This window comes from Sturnus vulgaris, chromosome 1 (assembly GCF_052056855.1).
Source record: "Sturnus vulgaris isolate bStuVul1 chromosome 1, bStuVul1.hap1, whole genome shotgun sequence".
NCBI classification, from domain to species: Eukaryota; Metazoa; Chordata; class Aves; order Passeriformes; family Sturnidae; genus Sturnus; species Sturnus vulgaris.
The window spans coordinates 151,256,859-151,274,300 of NC_142243.1; the positions used below are offsets into that span (position 1 = coordinate 151,256,859).

The 17,442-nt window shown below is 45.7% G+C and overlaps 1 protein-coding gene across 2 annotated transcripts in view; it reads right to left on the minus strand.

The window, feature by feature from the left end:
• Positions 1-3,129: 3,129 nt before the first annotated feature.
• Positions 3,130-17,442, minus strand: part of COL22A1 (collagen type XXII alpha 1 chain) — a 224,601-nt gene continuing 210,288 nt past the window's right edge. The window contains exons 59-65 of one of the 2 annotated variants that reach the window (XM_088179716.1): positions 15,631-15,666; positions 14,666-14,710; positions 14,202-14,381; positions 6,801-6,867; positions 4,959-5,141; positions 4,520-4,597; positions 3,130-3,555 (exon numbers count right to left, since the gene is read on the minus strand). In XM_088179716.1, coding sequence (XP_088035842.1) covers positions 3,368-3,555; positions 4,520-4,597; positions 4,959-5,141; positions 6,801-6,867; positions 14,202-14,381; positions 14,666-14,710; positions 15,631-15,666 — 777 coding nt within the window. In that variant the 3' untranslated portion in view covers positions 3,130-3,367. Of the gene's footprint in view, positions 3,556-4,519; positions 4,598-4,958; positions 5,142-6,800; positions 6,868-14,201; positions 14,382-14,665; positions 14,711-15,630; positions 15,667-17,442 lie in introns of those variants that run through there. The other variant, XM_088179721.1, reaches the window with a different exon arrangement.

Sequence of the window (17,442 nt, forward strand, 5' to 3'; positions counted from 1 at the left end):
ATCCCATGTGTACCTTTTAAAAATCTGAATAATATATTGTCTGGCTCTCTAATGCAATTTTAGCAGTACATTGCCACAGGGCCAAAAAAATATCCAACAGAAAATCAGCCTATTCCCAGGTTTAAACCTCAGACACAGTGAACAGACTGTATGGTGATTTATCACACTCTTGATTGCAGAGACAGGAACACTAAGATGCCAAAGCCACAACTTTCCCTTGCTCAGGGGTGGTTAGGAGAGAGCCACCAGCACTGTCCCTGCCCTACCTGCCACCTCCTGCCCATGTGCTCACCTTGCACAGTGCTGGACAGACAATACACACACGGTCACCTGCTCAGGCACAGAGGCACCTGCATTTTCTGGAGGGCAGCTTCTGACCATGCCTAGGGCTGTACTTGCAGGTTTTCTGGCTTCCCAGATGGCAGACCTACTTTGGAAAGTAATCTCAGGCCACCTTTCCAAAGACTGCAAATACAAACAGGCTGAAGCAAAAACTGTGTCAGTTTTTGAAATCCTCCAAATACACCTTCCTTTCTTACCTGTTATTGCAGGCGTCCTTTCAGGCACATTCCTGTAGGGCTTGCTTGTGTAAGAGGTGGCAGCTATAGAAACCTCCCTTTGATGACTAAAATCTGGGTGAGTATAAGCACAGGTCTTGATCTGAGTCTGCAGCTCATGTCTTGTACTCTGCTCACTAACAACAGATTCTGCCTGGTAAATGTCATTTAACTGGGTGGAGAGAAAACAAGGTTTAAGAAAAAGCAGGGAAATGGCACCCACTGAATTCAGGGCACAGAGACAGTCTGGGGTGTCTCTGGGAACAGACTGAACAGATAACCATATGCTAGGGAATATGCTGGAGCAAAGGGAATTAGGCTGCATCCCCTTTTACGGGTGTTAAATGCTCAGAAATGAAATCTGTGTCTAATTCATGCAGATTTTTCTATTGCTATTAAAGATGCAAGTGTACCCTTTGTGTTCCTAATGCAGATTCTTGGAAATGGCTCCCACAGACGTTCAAATGAAAAGGGTTATCAAAAAAAGCCCTTTAATCTCCTTCAACTGGATGTCACTTCACCGTCTCACCTACTGTGGATTGCACTAGATGACCCTTAGAGTTCCCTTCCAACCCAAATTATTCTATGATTCTATGACCTCACAGGAGTTAAAGACCCAGTTAAAGACCCTGAAATTTGTTTAATCCCTTCTCATGGTGCACTAGAATGTACTGAATTCTATGACACGCATGGCACATCAGACATGATGAGAGAGAGCCTGTAGAAATTGAGTCATCATCATGACAGGAATTAAATGTCACATTTGCATGACCCAGTTAATGTGTTTGACCTCCATAACACCCTTACAATTACCACCACATTTACCCAAAACAGTATCTCATCCCATGTTAGGAGATGCTCCCAAACAGAGACCCTGTTCTGCCTCACCACTGGAGGGATGAAATCTCAGCATGGGATAAGAAAAATGTTTCTGTTAAATATGTGATCAACATGTTTGCTTAATACTAAAATCCAGCAAGATGTAGCACCCAAGATGCAGCACAGTAACAGATATACCATTGAGAGTTACTTGAAAGTGGCAAGCTTTTCACGTCATATTTTCACTTTGATTGGTCTTTCCATAGCAAGAAACACAGTAAAATCAAATCAAAGAGTTTATTTGCATAGGAAATAGCAAAAATAGCACCATTGAGAGCTACACAGTAAAGACTTTGTTTAACCCTGGCATTTGTACTTGTTATTTAATTTCATTTTTCAGTAATGCAGAGGCAAATTTTATCTGCTACTGGATGAGAAAAGACTCCAAGGCTGGCAAATGCTTATCTCTGGGCTTTAGCCTCAGGGTCTGATTCTGGGCTGGTTATTGACAGCTGTGGCTTCTGCTTCAGCTGGCCAGTTTGGAAGCACCATGCCATATGGTGGATGTGTCAGCAGGGCAGGGTACCTCTTTTCTGTCTCCAAAAGAGCAGATGAGATTCCCAAACACATTCAGCACTTGGTGCCTGTGTCAGGTCCATTACTCCCATCTCTCACTACAAACTGCTTTGTGCATAAGAGGTTTGAAAATGCAGCTGCTTTGCTGGCTGGCACATATCCGAGGTCTGATCACTTCTCAGATCTGCACTTAGTGGGTGAGCACGGCTTGGTCAGAGGGTTAAGCTCACAAATGACCTATTGTGAAGGTCTTTTCAGACTCCATCCCCTTTTTACTTTGTCTTTGAATTCTCAGGTTGATTTTGGCAATTAGCTGATAGGGAGAAATGGCCACTGTCTGGCTTGTTGCTTTCATCCTCAAACACAATTTCTCCCATATTTCTCAACATCACTTTGTTCTGATCCTTTCATCAATGACCAGCATCCTCCTAGACCAGCCTGCACTAAGCATCAGCCCTCTAAGTAACACAACTTGCTAAGTTATTGTCATAATGGATCAATGAAAACAGTGAATTGGGTCACAGTTGGCTTCCTGAGTTGTTAATACCCGGGGACTTTCTATGCTGCTCTGGCTGATTTTTGGGTGAAGCAGTGGTAGGGAGCTGTGCATGTGCTGACAGTGCACAAGGGATTTGGCATCCTTGACCTGACAGCGGATAACCTTGAAAAGGCATCTCCCTGACAGAGGCAAGTAAGCTCCATTTCTTGGAATAAAACTCTCCAGTACAGAGAGATTTACATCTTCTATGTCATCCCTTCAGGCCTTTACTATGAAATCCCACATGACTCCATGAAAAAGTAGCTCCTATAGAATATTGATTCATTTATCAGCAGAAGAATATTAATTTTAACAGGGATCTTCTGGAAAGCACACACTAGCTGTTCAAAATTGTCCATTGGGAGTTGGATGCACTGGACATATCTTTTCCAGCTTTGGTATGACTTTATCTTCCTCCCCTCCAAGTGGATGGCAAATAGCACCAACAGTCCTGTGCCTGTGTGTCACAGTTAATGCCCCAGGCTGCAGGATTTTATTTTAGTTGAAAGGGTGAGGGATAAAGCTTTGGAAAGGATCAATCAGATAACAGATAAAAAATTTGGCATTGGAATGGTTTTGCATAAACAGTCATACAACACATTGCTATTATATGCTTTTCAAAAGAGGAAAAAAAACCACTTATTTTTAGCATTTTAATATGCCCTGATGTTAAAGAAAACAAAAAAAATAAGTTCACATATCACATCAAAGATAATAATAATAATTATAATTCATAAAAATAATCTGACCGACCGGCAGCATTTGTTGGCTTTAGAAGGCCTCCCGCGAAAGAAACACAGCTGAAGACATTGGAGAGCTCTTGGCAGGTGTGAGGAATTCAAGTTTTCAAGACAAGTCTGGGGGTGCTCCCTGCACGCTATGGCCCCTTGACATTGGAGGGTCGGGCAGCCAGGCTTGCATAGTAAGCACACTGAGAGGGGTCACACTGTCCATTGGCTCCCGGGGGTCCCTGGGGACCTGCCAGACCTGGCACACCAGCTTCACCTTGAGGGCCAGGAGGTCCTGGCATTCCGTCTTTGGCATAACCAGGCTCCCCTGGGAGGCCTGAAACAAAAACAAAACGCCCTTGGTGAGTTGGCACCAGAGTGACACCTCCAGCATGCAGTTCTCAGTAGTGTAATGTCATAGGAGATAGATTTGCTACCAAACTGGGATGCAGACAGCAGCTTCCATAGGCTTGGATTTGGCTAGGATGTATCTCAAGGATATAACCAGAGTGTCTTCTCTGAAATAAAGATTTCTACTCCCTATGGCAACCTTGGCTCAGCTCCCATATGGCTGCTCTTCCTCTGTCTCCTATCTTCTATGCTGAAGTCATGGAGCTGCATGAGACAGCTAATGACATAGGGACCTCTCAGAGAGGACCTGAGAATGGGAAATGGAGACAAGAGCCAGCCTGGAGAGTTAACTCACTGGTGCAGAGCATAGTGGGCACACTGTTATTTGAAGGCAATGCAAGGCAAGTCTGCCAAATGCAGATCATTGGGTTATGAGGGCTACCCATAGTTCCTTCCCCAAGAAAGCAGTGAAGGCAAAAGTGATCAATCGTTCCTGATTTCAGACTGCAGACAAACTGTATTTGCTGCTACTTTGTCAGTAACAGGAAAGCAGAAGCTGTATCCCCAAGACACAGGCGTTCAATATGACCTTTTATAACATCTGAAGTTGCCTGAACCTCTGGGTTCAGTTTGGTCACGGGAAGACTCTTCCAAGGACAGAGAAAACACTTGACAGTTCATCTAATAATTAAAGCTTCACTTTAGATTTGACCCAAAGGTCAGTTAACTTAGCTGTAACTGAGATGGTTCATTGTACTCATTCATCAGGCTGAGGAAATAAAGGTGGCTAGATATGATGTTAGTGATATAGTTCTTCCCTTTGGGCCATATCCTACAAAAATCCTTTATGCTGTTTTTCTGTCATCCTGACCATCTCTAGTACAGCAGAGACCTGTATCCTGGTAGTAGTTTTAAGTGATGTGTTTTGTGGGGTGTTCTGAATAACACACCTGGAATTCCTGGAGGACCCATTTCCCCTCGTTGGCCAATGCCAGTGTCCCCTTTCTCACCCTTTGTTCCTCTTTCTCCTGTAGAGAGGAAAAAAAAAAAAAAGAGCTGATGAGTGTAGTCTATAGAACTAAAGACTACTATAGGTCTTTCACCCACACTGAAGCCAATATATTTGGTAAAAACAGTTCCTAATTGTGGCCAATCCTCTGAGAGGGGACATTAAATGGGAATGAAGACATGCCCCACTCTAGTTCTGCCAGAGATGGAACACACCAGAAATTGCTGGTTATATTCAACACCTCTGGTTCAACTGACTGAGGTTGCTTTCAACACCTGCATTTTGAGGACAATTTATAAGCTACTAAAAGGAAAGGTGGATGCCAAAGTGGAGTGGACATCTTTTTATTGGACTGCCCCAACACACCAAATTTCACTTACCTTTGGGACCAATTGGTCCAGGTGGCCCTTCAGACCCAGTCCGTCCAGGCCGGCCAGGCTCTCCTGGAGGGCCAGTTCTTCCTGGGAGTCCTTCCTTCCCAGGGGGACCAGGAGGTCCTGGTCTGCCATGGTATGCTTTTACCTGTGCAGGCTGTATCTGAGCCAGGATATAGGGTAACTTTGCTGTGAAGAAAGAGAAATGGGTTTGTTAGACTAGAAGGACTATGCTCCAAGAGATGGAGAGCCAGAACCAGGGGCCCAGTAAAGTCCAAGTACTGTCCATCACAGATCAATGTTCCAGGGCCACTCATTTTTTGTCCCCCCATAATTGTGACTCTGATCCTCTCTAAATTACTCAAATGTCATTTCTTGGTAGCCTTAAATTTCTCCTAAATTTCATACTTTACCATAAACTTTTCTGTCATCCATCTTCTACTCCTTGTTCTCCAAGAATCTGAAATGTCCCTTCTTTTAGTTCTGCAGATGATGGATTTCTATCAAACTGGGACCACTGCTGCTCTAAAAAGGAGAGCCTTTTCCTACTGCTTCTGTTACACAGAGATGCTACATGGCTGGTCTGCAGGGAGAAAGCTTTTTTAGCTCCAGGCTGTTCCAGGCAGGCACATACTGCCTGCCATTTCAGTGCTAAGACCCTGAACAAACATGCTGGTTTTGGCTGGAGAGGAGTTAATTTTCTTCCCAGTGGCTGATATGGGGCTGTGTTTTGGATTTGTGTTGATAATACAGAGATGTTTTTGTTATTGCTGAGCAGGGCCTACACAGAGCCAAGGCCTTTTCTGCTTTTCATACAGCCACACTGGGGAGGAAACTGGGGGAGCAGGGGAGGCTGGGAGGAGACACAGCCAGAACAGGTGACCCAAAGTGACCAAAGGGATATTCCAGACCATGTCACATCACGCTCAGTATATAAAGTGAGGGGAGGAAGGAGGAAGGGGGGGACATTTGGAGTGATGGTGTTTTTATTCCCATGTAACCATTACTTGTGATGGAGCCCTGCTCTCCTGGAGATGGCAGAACACCTGCCTGCCCATAGGAAGCAGGGAATTAATTCCTTGCTTTGTTTTGCTTCTGGGTGCAGCTTTTGCTTTCCCTATTAAACTGTCTTTATCTCAACTCATGAGTTTTCCAGGTTTTACTCTTCTGATTCTCCCTGATCCTGCAGGTGGGGGAGTGAGTGAGCAGCTGAGTGGGCCTTGGCTGATGGCTGGGGTTACACCATGACAACCTTGAGAGCTCATAAAACACTCAGCATCACATAAACATCCTACAGAACATAAGGAGAAGAGTGTTCTATCTTCTTTTCATTGATCTTAAATACTTTCAGACTGGTGTGGATATATTGAAGACTGAGAGTGTGTAAATAAAATCTGTCAAATAATCATCCCATTCACCTGTGATCTTTAGAACAAAATGCCTGCAGCTGTGTGCCAGCAGGGTCAAGAGCTGTGAGACAAGGACTACAGCTCTGCATCTCACTGTCAATGGGATCAGTAGTGGTCTGCAATTCACATACTTTGAGAGAAACAGCAGCCTATATCCCCTCCAGCCTCTCTTCTTAAACTGATGAGTATCAAAAGTCACAGGCAAAAATCAAGAACGTTTCTTCTCCAGCTGGGACCTCAAAAGAAAATTTACAATCTACTCTGATTACTTTCTCTGCTATTGCTGGGGAACTGTAAAGCACGTTTCATTTCACACATCTTCCAAGCAAGCTTGCTGCAATACTACCTTCCAGGAGAGGTTCAGGTGCCAGCACAGCTATGCAAAGCATCTTTCATACTCTCAGATCCATCTTTTGGCTTCTTGGTACTGATTGCTTACCATCTAGCTGCTTGGATAACTCGTCTTGGATGAGTCTCCTCAAAGTCTCTAGAGATGGGGGTTCTCCCTAAAGAGTCAGAATCATAGTGATGAGACTAGATAACCACAGTCAAGGGATCAGATAGTTATAAGACAAGGGGGAACAGTTTTAAACTAAAAGAGGAACGATTTAGATTAGATGTTAGGAAGAAATTCTTTACTGGGAGGGTGGTGAGGCACTGGAATGGGTTGCCCTGAGAAACTGCAGATGCACCACCCCTGGAAGTGTCCAAGGCAAGTTGGGTGGGCTTTGGAGCACCCTCATCTAGAGGGTGGCATCCCTGCTTATGATGGGTGGGTGGTTGTAACTAGAGGATAATTATGATCCCTTCAACCCAAAACACTCAGTGGTTCTATGATGTGCAAACTAAGCCCTCCACAAAGGGCTCAGCAGGCCACAGAGGGCTTCAGAGTCTGCCTAAAAGAGCAATGTAAAGGGACTCAAAACAATCACAGATTCAACTGGGCTGGAAAAGTCCTCTGAGATCATGAAGTCCAGCCTTTGACTGAACACCACTATGTCAAGTAAACCATGGCACTGGGTGACACATCCAGTCTTTCCTTAAACATCCCCAGGGACAGTGATGTCCACCACTTCCCTGGGCAGCCCATTCCAATATCTAAGTATCCCTTCTGTGAAGAAATTATTTGTAGTGTCCAAAACAAATCTCATTGGCATAGTTTAAGACTGTATCCTCTTGTCCTATCAGTAGCTGTCTAAGAGAAGAGACCGAACCCCATGTGGGTAAATCCTCCTCTTAGGCAGTTATAGAGCAAGAACATTTCCCCTGAGCCTCCCTTTCTCCAACCTGAGCAACACCACCATTCTCAGTCTTCACAGGAGTTGGGCTCCAGACTTTTCACCATCTCTGTTCCCTTCTCTGGAACTGCTCCACAACCTTAATGTCCTTCCTGAATTGAGAGGCCCAGAACTGGACACAGAATATAAGGTGTGGCCTCCCCAGTGCCCAGCACAGAGGTACAATCATCATCCAGGTCCTGCCACACTACTGCTGACACAGAAGGCCAGAATGCCACTGGCTTCCTTGCCCACCTGGGCACACACCTGCTCACATTTGGCTGCTGTCAGCCAAGGCACCCCAGGGCTTTTCCCTCTGGGCAGCTTTCCAGCCACTCTGCCCCCAGCCTGGAGCACTGCAGGGTCTTGTTGGGGCACGAGGGCAGGATACAGTCCATAGCCTCCTTGAATCTCATCCTGCTGGCCTCTCACCATCCATCCACCCTGTCCACATCCACCTGGAGATCCTTCCTACCTGCCAGCACATCAACACTCCCACCCCAGTTGGTGTCATCACAAATTTACTACTGAAGGTACCCTCAATATCCTTGGCCACATCAGCAGGATGGACACTGAACGGACACCAACTGCATGCAGTGCCATTCCCCACCACTCTCTGTGCCCATCCATCCTGACAGTTCTTTACCCAGCAATGAGTGCCCCTCCACAAGTCCTGGGCTGAGGAATTTTCTGGGACTGTGCTGTGGGAGATGGAGTCAAAGGCTTGGCTCAACTCCAGGGAGATTCCATCCACCACTTTTCACTCAGCCCTGCGGCGAGTCACCCAAGGACATCATTTTGATCAGGCAGGACCTGCCTTTCCTAAACCCACACTGCCAGGGCCTGATCCCTCTGCTCTCTTCTATGGGCCATCTGATCTCCCTCACCATGATCTGCTCCAGAGCCTTGCTGGGCCCCGAGGTCAGGCTGACAGGCCTGCAGTTCCCTTCATCTTCCCTGCAGCCCTGTTTGGGCATGGGTGTCACATTGGCACCTCCAGTCATCTCGGATATCCTGACTGGCCAGGAATGATAATAAAGGACAGAGAGTTGCTTAGCGAGCTCTTCCGCCAGCTCCCTGAGCACCCTTGGGGGACTCCTGGCCAGTGCCACAGACTTGTCAGTGTCTCAGTGGCTCTGCAGGTCACTAATGATTTCTTCATGGATTTCAGGGGCCCTGGTCTCCTCCCTGTCCTTGTCTGCTGGCTCAGGGGACTGCTTGTCCTCTGGAGAATTGATCTGTCTGTCAATAACTGAGGCAAAGGAGGCATTCAGTACCTCTGCCTTTACCTCATCCTTGGTACCCAAAATACACACCACACATATCCAATAGAGAATGGAGACTTTCCTTGTAACTCCTTTGTTATTAATCTTTGTAAACAAACACTTTAAATTGTCTTTTACAGTAGTGGCCAGATGAAGTGCTAACAGAGCTTTTGCCTTCCTGATTATCTTTCTAAATGACATAGGGTCAAGGGGTGGGATACATGGTGGGCTGGGTGGGAGAAGCAGTTTGGCAGGGCACAAGGCTCCTTTGGGGATGTTTAGGAGAGGAATACAGAAGGTGGAAAAAGAGAGGCTGTAGGCCATTGGGAAAGGGACAGGCATAGGTAAAATTGAGGGGCAAAGGTCAAAAAAATGCCTTTGTGACCAAGGGGGTCTCCATGTCTCTCTGTGACAAGGGGTGACCGTGCCCACCAGGCCTTTGTGAACCCTGGTTGCAACGTGCCTAGATGCCATTGTGACACTGGGCCCTGCAGTGACCCAGAGGGCTCTTTTAGGGCCAAACCCCTCAGTTGTCACTCCCAGGAGAGCAGTTCTCTGAGGAGGCAGCAGCTCCTCAGGAGGAAGCAGCTCTCACGGGCCTTTGGCCAGTGTTCGTCAGAGCACCGCCAAAATGTCGAAGAGACAGAAGGCAAATGCCCACTGTCATTCCCGTGAGGGGCAGCCACTGCTGTCTAAGCAGAGACTGGTCAGGGATGGGGATGGAGGGAGAGGCTGCAGTGGGACCTGGGGGAGGGCTGGGGGCAGACACAGCCAGCCAGGCCTGGCACCAGGCCTTGTTCTGGGGAGGAGCTTGTGCTAGGCCGGCCTGGGTGAAGGAATAGCCCAGAGACAGCAGGCACAGCTGGGAACCCAGCCCGGCCTGGCTGCAATGGTCAGCACCTGCCTTGGGGCCAGGCCTGGGCTTGCCACCATGCAGAGGGACACCATGCCCCCACAGTCGCCTCCATCCCACGCCTCCTCCTGCTTTCCACAGGAGCCCCAGAGGCTGCCACAGGCAGCAGCAGAGGTCACATGGGTGACCATCACTCCCCTTCACGGGGACAGACTGGTTCCCAGAAAGGACACCTCATGGAGACCTTGGAAGTCCTCAGGACTTGGAAGACAAGAGGCCAGCCTGGAGGGCAGGCATTCACTGCCCCACAGCAGCACAGTCACACGGCCAGCAAGACTGTCCATGTCAGACTTGCCACCTCTCCACGGCCCTCCATTGACAGTGACACCTCCGTGGCAGCTCAGGCCTGAAATGCCAAGAGCAGCCTCGGCAAGGGTCAAGGATGCTTCAGTGCAACTTCTGAGTATTGAGGCAGAGGAGCTGAAGTTGGAGGAGGACATCCTCTCCTCCCAGGATCAAGAAAGCCCCTTGGTGCTGCACAGCATTTGCAGCTGGACCAAAGACTGTGCAGGAGAGACCGAACACCACTCACAGCTCATGCATCCTGAACCATTTGAAGAGCTGTGGTCTCTCCTTAACAACAAGGACGCTCCGTCCAGGATGCTCGGATAGACCAGCTACTGGCAGTGTTGGAAGAAGAAGAGCTCCCTGACAGAGACACTGTAGAAGAGGAGAACAGCATGACAGAAGCATGCTTTCTCTCACACTGCAAGATGAAGAAGCAGAGCCACCAGCTTCTCCACTGGACATTGATCCTTGTGACAAGGGGCACAGAGAGCCTCTCCCCACGGCGTTGCCCAATGACACAAATAATAAGGCTGTGGTTTGTGCTGTTCCCACAGACCAGGCCGAGGTAGCAGACATGCAGGTTGGCCATGCCCAGGCTGCCCCTCCCCAGGAAAAGCCCTGTGGGGCTGGGGCTTTGGCAGGGGCTTGCCCAGTGCCTTCCCAGGCCCTGGCACGCAGTATTCCTGCTGGCCCCGCTGGCAGCGCAGCCGTCCCACAGCCCCCGGCCCCACGGCCATGGCGCTCTATGGCCAAGACAGCCCGGCGGGCTCTGCGCCGGCTTTTCTCCTTCAGCTGCCTCAGGGGGCAGCCAGAGGAGTGAGCCCAGTGCCAGCATCAGGCAGATTCCCCAAAGATGACTGATCACCCTGAGGCAACCATTGTCCAAATGTAGGTCCTGCTGCTGGCCCCAGTCCATCACCCCCTAGCCAAGAGCAAGACAGCCTGGTCAGCGAGAGCCAGCTGGGGAAGGATGGCAGCGCTGCCTTGTAGAATCTGAGAAGAACTGACTTTAGGCCCAGGCTGCACTGGGGTGTGTGTCCCCCAGGCTGCATTAGGAGCTGAGAAATACTCCTTGGGCCTTAGCATTGCAGGCAAAGGAAGGTATGCCCATTCTCTTTTCACAAGGAAGATAGGAAAACGCTTCTCTGCATACCTGCAAGATGAACTGGAGAAAGGTGTTAACCCAGGAACACCAACACCTCCACAAACTACTGGGACCCACAGTGCAGGAAAGGCTGACAGGACCTTGCTAGAGCCCAGCATCTTGTGTTGTCTTCTGCTTCATCTCTCCCTCCCTGCCTCTTTTCCCTTTTTTTCCATCTCACCCCCCTCATCTTGTCTCTTCCCAGAGGGACAATCACTGCCTGCTCCTGCTGGCCACCCTACTGCTGACACAGAAGGCCAGAATGCCACTGGCCTCCTTGCCCACCTGGGCACATGTCAGCTTATATTTGGCCACTGTTGGCCAGCACCCCCAGGGCCTTTTCTGCTGGGCAGCCTTCCAGCCACTCTGCCCCCAGCCTGGGGCACTGCAGGGGATTCTTGGGACACAAGAGCAGGACTCAGGCCTGGCTCTTCTTGAACCTCCCTCCTCTGGCCTCACACCATCAATCCTGCCTGTCCACATCCACCTGGAGATCCTTCCTACCCTCCAGCCCATCAACACTCCCATCCACCTTGGTGTCATCACGAATTTACTACTGAAGGTACCCTTGATGCCCTTGGCCACATCAGCAGGACAGACACTGAACAGGACGGGGCAGAGGGGACACCACAAGTGACCAGACACCAACTGCATGTGGCACCATTCCCCACCACTGTCTGGACATGACCATCCTTACAGTTCTTAACCCAGCAATGAGTGCCCCTCCAGAAGCCAGGGGATGACGGCTTATCCAGGCCTGTTCTGTGGGAGATGGAGTCAAAATCATTCTCAGTTTCCAGCCTGCTGCCAAACCATGGGCTCAGTGGTTTAAGCAGGGAGTCTGGTCTGAGGGCACTGGTTGCAGCACTGTTCCCATCTCCATCTTTAAGAAAGTTTTCTTCCTATGCATTCATAGGAAAAGTTGTAGAAATCACATCAGAAGACATCTCTGCCCTACCAGATCACAGTGGAAATCCCATGATTTTTTCATCATGGCACGTTTCCTTACAGAGAGATGTACATGTGCCCCAAAGGTTCTAATGCTGGCTATCTGGACTTGCTAAAAACAGTCATATTGGATGCATTCCTTGCCAACAAGCCTTATCTCAGGAAACAGAATCCAGTTTATGCATATGCATTATTCTTCCAAACCAGTACAAGTTTTTGCTTGATTTCAGGCTGTTGAAGGGAGACAGGGGATGTGACTGCCTGGCCTTGGCCCTGTACCCAGCCCCCGAGGCACAGTATCTTTCATCCTTTCTCTTAGTTCTTTTGTGCTGTTGTTGTACCACTGTAATAGCGGTGAAAACTCAAAGTAATGTGAACAACAGCTCCGGATGATGCAACTAAAAAAATTATGAAAGCATTTTGGATAGGTGGAAGAATTTTTTAGATTGTGGCTTTCCAAGTAAATAATTTTTAAAGAAAAGGTTTTAGGGTAGCCAGGCTCTTGCGTTTGCAAAAACTCAAAAGAAAATTCTAGCTACATTTAAACTGTAAACCATTTTCAAGCAGCAAGATCAAATATTATCTTTTATAAATCAGAAAGTGAGAAGTTCCACTTGAAATACACCTTTTTTTGGCTAAAATTTTCTTTGCATTTCTGTCAGTTATAAAAATACTTCTGATCAACCTAAAGACTGCATTCTTTTGTGTATCAGCTGCTTCCAAAAGTGTTGCTTTTCCCTCACACTTATTCTTTTAACATACAAGGATGCAATTTGTGTCCTCTATATTTATGAAAACCTAGTGAGCTCTTCTGAATCAGAAGTTATTCTTCATTAAAAAAAAGAGATTTTATTAAATAGCTAAGTGGCAGTTCGCTTTTAATCAACAGCATTGCTGATAAGTACAAAGTTGATCTATTTGCTGCCTCCTTCCTGACACAAATTTTGCATGAGAAAAAGATGTGTCGCTGGTAACAAACAATTTTGTCATGAAGTACTAAGCATTTTTGATGGCTGTCAGTATATATCCCATTAAGTAAACATAATTGTGGAACATACTTTAAATTAAGGCTTACAAATTATCTTTTCAAATTTTAGCCTTATTAGTTAAATTAAATTTCCATAATCATTACTTGATTTCGCACACAAAGAAATGCTTTGTCTAAAATTTAGTCAGTTTTTACAAGAGAGATTATTCTCTGCTTATTCTCCTCTGAGATGATCTCCAATTCATCCTCAGGATGGGCACAGTGGCTTCTCTGCTGTTGGTAGTTTTTCTCATTCTGCAACATAAACGACTCACAGGCATTCTCAGAAGTGAGATTGTTTCCCAACAGTGGGGAGGGAAAAAAAAAAGAGGGAGAATATTAAACAAAAATAGTATTTGATGAATTCTGATGAGCTGACTACAGGATTTCCAGGAATAGAGAAGTGACCTTTCCACAGCTCAGCATTTTGTCTCTCATAACAACCAGCAGGAGAGGAAGGTGTTAGTCCTTTGTATGAAGTGCTACACATTACTGCCCTTATAGAAAGAATCTTTTTTAGACACCATGGCCACCATCACAGGACCTGATTTAGGCATTTAGGGGTAAAAGGTGTCAGCAACTGGCCACGCTGACTATGAGTCTGGATTATTTAGCTCCCCTGAAGTGCAAGTCAACACCCCCACAAGCCTTTCCCAATTTCTATCCATGGAAGTGTCCAAGGCCAGGTTGGACAGAGCTAGGAGCAACCTGGTCTAGCGGAAAGTGTTCCTGTCCATGGCAGGGGGCTGGAACTAGATGGTCTTTAAGGTTTCTTCTAACCCAAACCATTCTGTGATTCCATGATTCCCTGAGATGTGCTACAGCTCCCCTTTATGGGTATCAGGAGCTAAAAGCACAACCTCCCCATTATAACACGCTCCTGCTCCAGTTTCTGTCAGCCTCAATGTACTCTGAGGCACTTTTCTGATTCCTGTGGCAGGAAAATTACTGTACAGAGCCTTTCTCTGGCAATCTTACCCTTGGTCCTGGAAATCCTGGCTGTCCTGGAGGACCGGGAGGTCCAACTTGCCCAGTGTCTCCTGGAGGCCCGTGGGGACCCATCAGTCCTGGGTGGCCCTTATGACCAGGCATCCCGGGATCACCTGGAGGACCTTTTTCTCCTTGAGGGCCTTTTTCACCTTTGATGCCAGGCTCGCCCTAAGTGAAAAGGAGGACATTACCAGCACAAAGTAAGAGGCAGACTTCTGATTTCCAAACACAGAGGAACACTCACAGCTGAGCTGGCAAAGTTGCTGAGTACAAAATCTGGTGCACTACAAATGATCCACAAATTATTAGGGATGGAGAATGATTAAAGAGAGACCTGGGAGACAGGGAAGCACTGATTTCAGGTTTGAACGACCTCTGCCTCCAGCCCCTAACTCAAAATAGCTCTTTTTATTTCAACATAATGAATTAACTAGGAATATTCTGCAACTTACCCTCTCTCCTTTGGAGCCAATTGCACCCTGTTTCCCTGGCGTGCCCTGCAACAAAATAAAGGTAAATATAAAAGAACCATCTGTAAAAGGAGTAACTAATGAAATATGCCTTTGTAATGATTCCTGTGACCCCAGGAAAATTTATTTCCATGACAACCCCACAGTTTCCTGACAGCTTTCCCTTTTGCTCTCAGTTATCAACATTAAAAGAGAAAACAAAAACAAAACAAAGCAAAACAATTAAAAAAAAAAAAAGAAAGAAAAAAAAACCCAAAGAAACAGAAAAAACAAAACAAAAAATCAAACAAACATAAAACCCCCATGACTAGTAGGTTGAGGGAGGTGATTCTTCTCCTCCACTCCCCTTTGGTGAGACCCCACCTAGAGTGCTGTGTCTAGTTCTGGTGCCAGAATGTAAGCAAGGACATGAACCTGTTGGAGCAAGTTCAGATGAGGCCACAAAGATGCTCAGAGTGCTGGAGCACCTCTGCTGTGGATTCAGACTGAGAGAGCTGGGATTGTTCAGACTGAAGGAGAGAAGGTTCTGGGGGAACCTTAGAGTCCCTTCCAGCACTGAAAGGGTGTTTATAAGAAAAATGGGGATGAATTTTTTTGTTGGGGGACAACAAGAAATGGCTTCACAATCAGAGAGGGTGATATTTGGTAGAAATGTTTCACTATGAGGGTGGTGAGGCACTGGAGCAGGTTGTCCAGAGAAGTTGTGAATGTCCCATCCCTGGAATGGTTCAAGGTCAGGTTGAATTGGGTGCTGTGCAACCTGGTCTAGTGCAAGGTATCTCTGCCTCTGGCAGGGTGGGTGGAAAAAGATGATATTTAAGATCCCTTATAATCCAAACCATTCTATTAAAAAGAAAAACAATTTGTTGGAATCCTGGTAACACCTTTGACAATTTTTTTCCCCATGACACCAGCCCTATATTGAAACAACTGGGAGTTTTACTCACCTCTTTTCCAGGAGGACCTTTCTCTCCTGGTTCTCCCTAAGACACACAGAAAGTGGATTTAGCATCACACTGGAGGAGCTGGAAGAAAGACTCCACCTAATAACCATGTCTAGCTTTGTGTTAATAACACAAGTTTTCTTCTACACAGTAGCAGGTTTGCATGATTTTTCCTTATCCTACTGCTATTGGTCATTTCTGGATAGACACATCCTACTATTTGGAAAGCATTTTTTAGTGGATTTGCATCCCAGGTAAATATAAATAACAGGAAGTAATTTCTAACAAACCAGCTGAGGGCAGAAGTTTCACTGAAAATGTGTTCCTGCTTTCAAAATTTTTTTTCCTTTTTCTTACCAACATTTCTCAAAGCTTCATACACTTTATATGGTCTTATTTAACTTAAGGAGCACCAGTATTATACCCATAAGTGTCTGAAGATGTAAATGAAGTACATTTTGTAGGTTGAAGTACCATCTTGTATTACACCAGCTGGAAAAACACATAGAGAGGATAAGGGAATTTTAAGCCAAAGTGCTCACCTGTCTTTCAGAACCATATTAAATAATCATAGTTTGAATAAGCACTCTCGTAGAATTATTTATATATATCTATGTCAATTATTTTCTTTGCATTTATAATGTGATAATTAGACAATACAGTTTCCATTTTAGTATTTCAATGGGAAGAAATATGACTGCTGTCCTGAACTGCAGATAAAGCAAAATGAACATTAAACTAGCTGTTGCTGAAATTCTGGCCACTTTCCCATATCATGTATAGAAAAAATAATCTTGCTAAATCTGTTTGCAGCCAACATACATGATTATATCTATAACATGCATACAGGTGGTATGTTCTCCTGGAAACATAACATCTTCAGCTGTGTTAGCATCCATGCATGGATCCATGAGGAATGGAACTAGTCAGAGTTGTGTGATTCAAATTAGGCTGCATTAAATTCACTTGAGTTTCCTTAGGGGCACTTCAGTTTTAAATGGCCTCATGTTTGCTGCTTAAAATTAATTAGAAATATTTCTTTCTCCTCTTTTCATCCAAAAGCTCACTTTCAAATTATAAAACAAAATATTAAAAAATACATAAGGAAAAAAGAACCATCCAGCAGAAGATTCAGCTCTGCTAAAGACACACAAAAATCTTTTAAATCTCATTTTTTGTCACAACAAATCTAGAAATAATAAAAAAAAATACCTATCATTCACTTTTTCCATCCTTCTAGTGGAATTTATCATCTTTTAGTCACCTTGAAAGGTCTAAAGATATTGGATTTTGAGGCTGTGCTATTATCATGAGTATAGGTTTATTATTTATTATTTAAGATCACTTTGGGAGTCATACGAATGCATTAATTGCAATGTACCTCTGTTGCTGGCAACAAAGAAATTTCCTTCAGAATAGCAAATATCAGAAATACCTGTAATATTATCAGCACTCACAATTTCCCTATTTAGTCCATCTAAAGTTCCTGCAGAGGTGTAGTCTGAGAACTTAAATACCCCATGTCTGTATTAGGAAGACTATTGAAGCAGTCTGATTAATGTACACATTATCAGGGCTGACTGGCAGGTACCAGCTCCATATATGAAATTGTGGTTGTTCACCCATATGAAAAATGCTATTTTTCCAGTCCAGTTTCCTTTGGAAGCAAAATTATATGGCTTCTGGATTTGTCAGATCTCCTGCTTATGCCCTTTTTTTTTTTTTTTTTTTTTTTTTTTTTTTTTTTTTTTTTTTTACCTAACTGAACATGGCCATGTTCCATTTTCCTGTCTAACATTTAAAAACAGGTAAAGA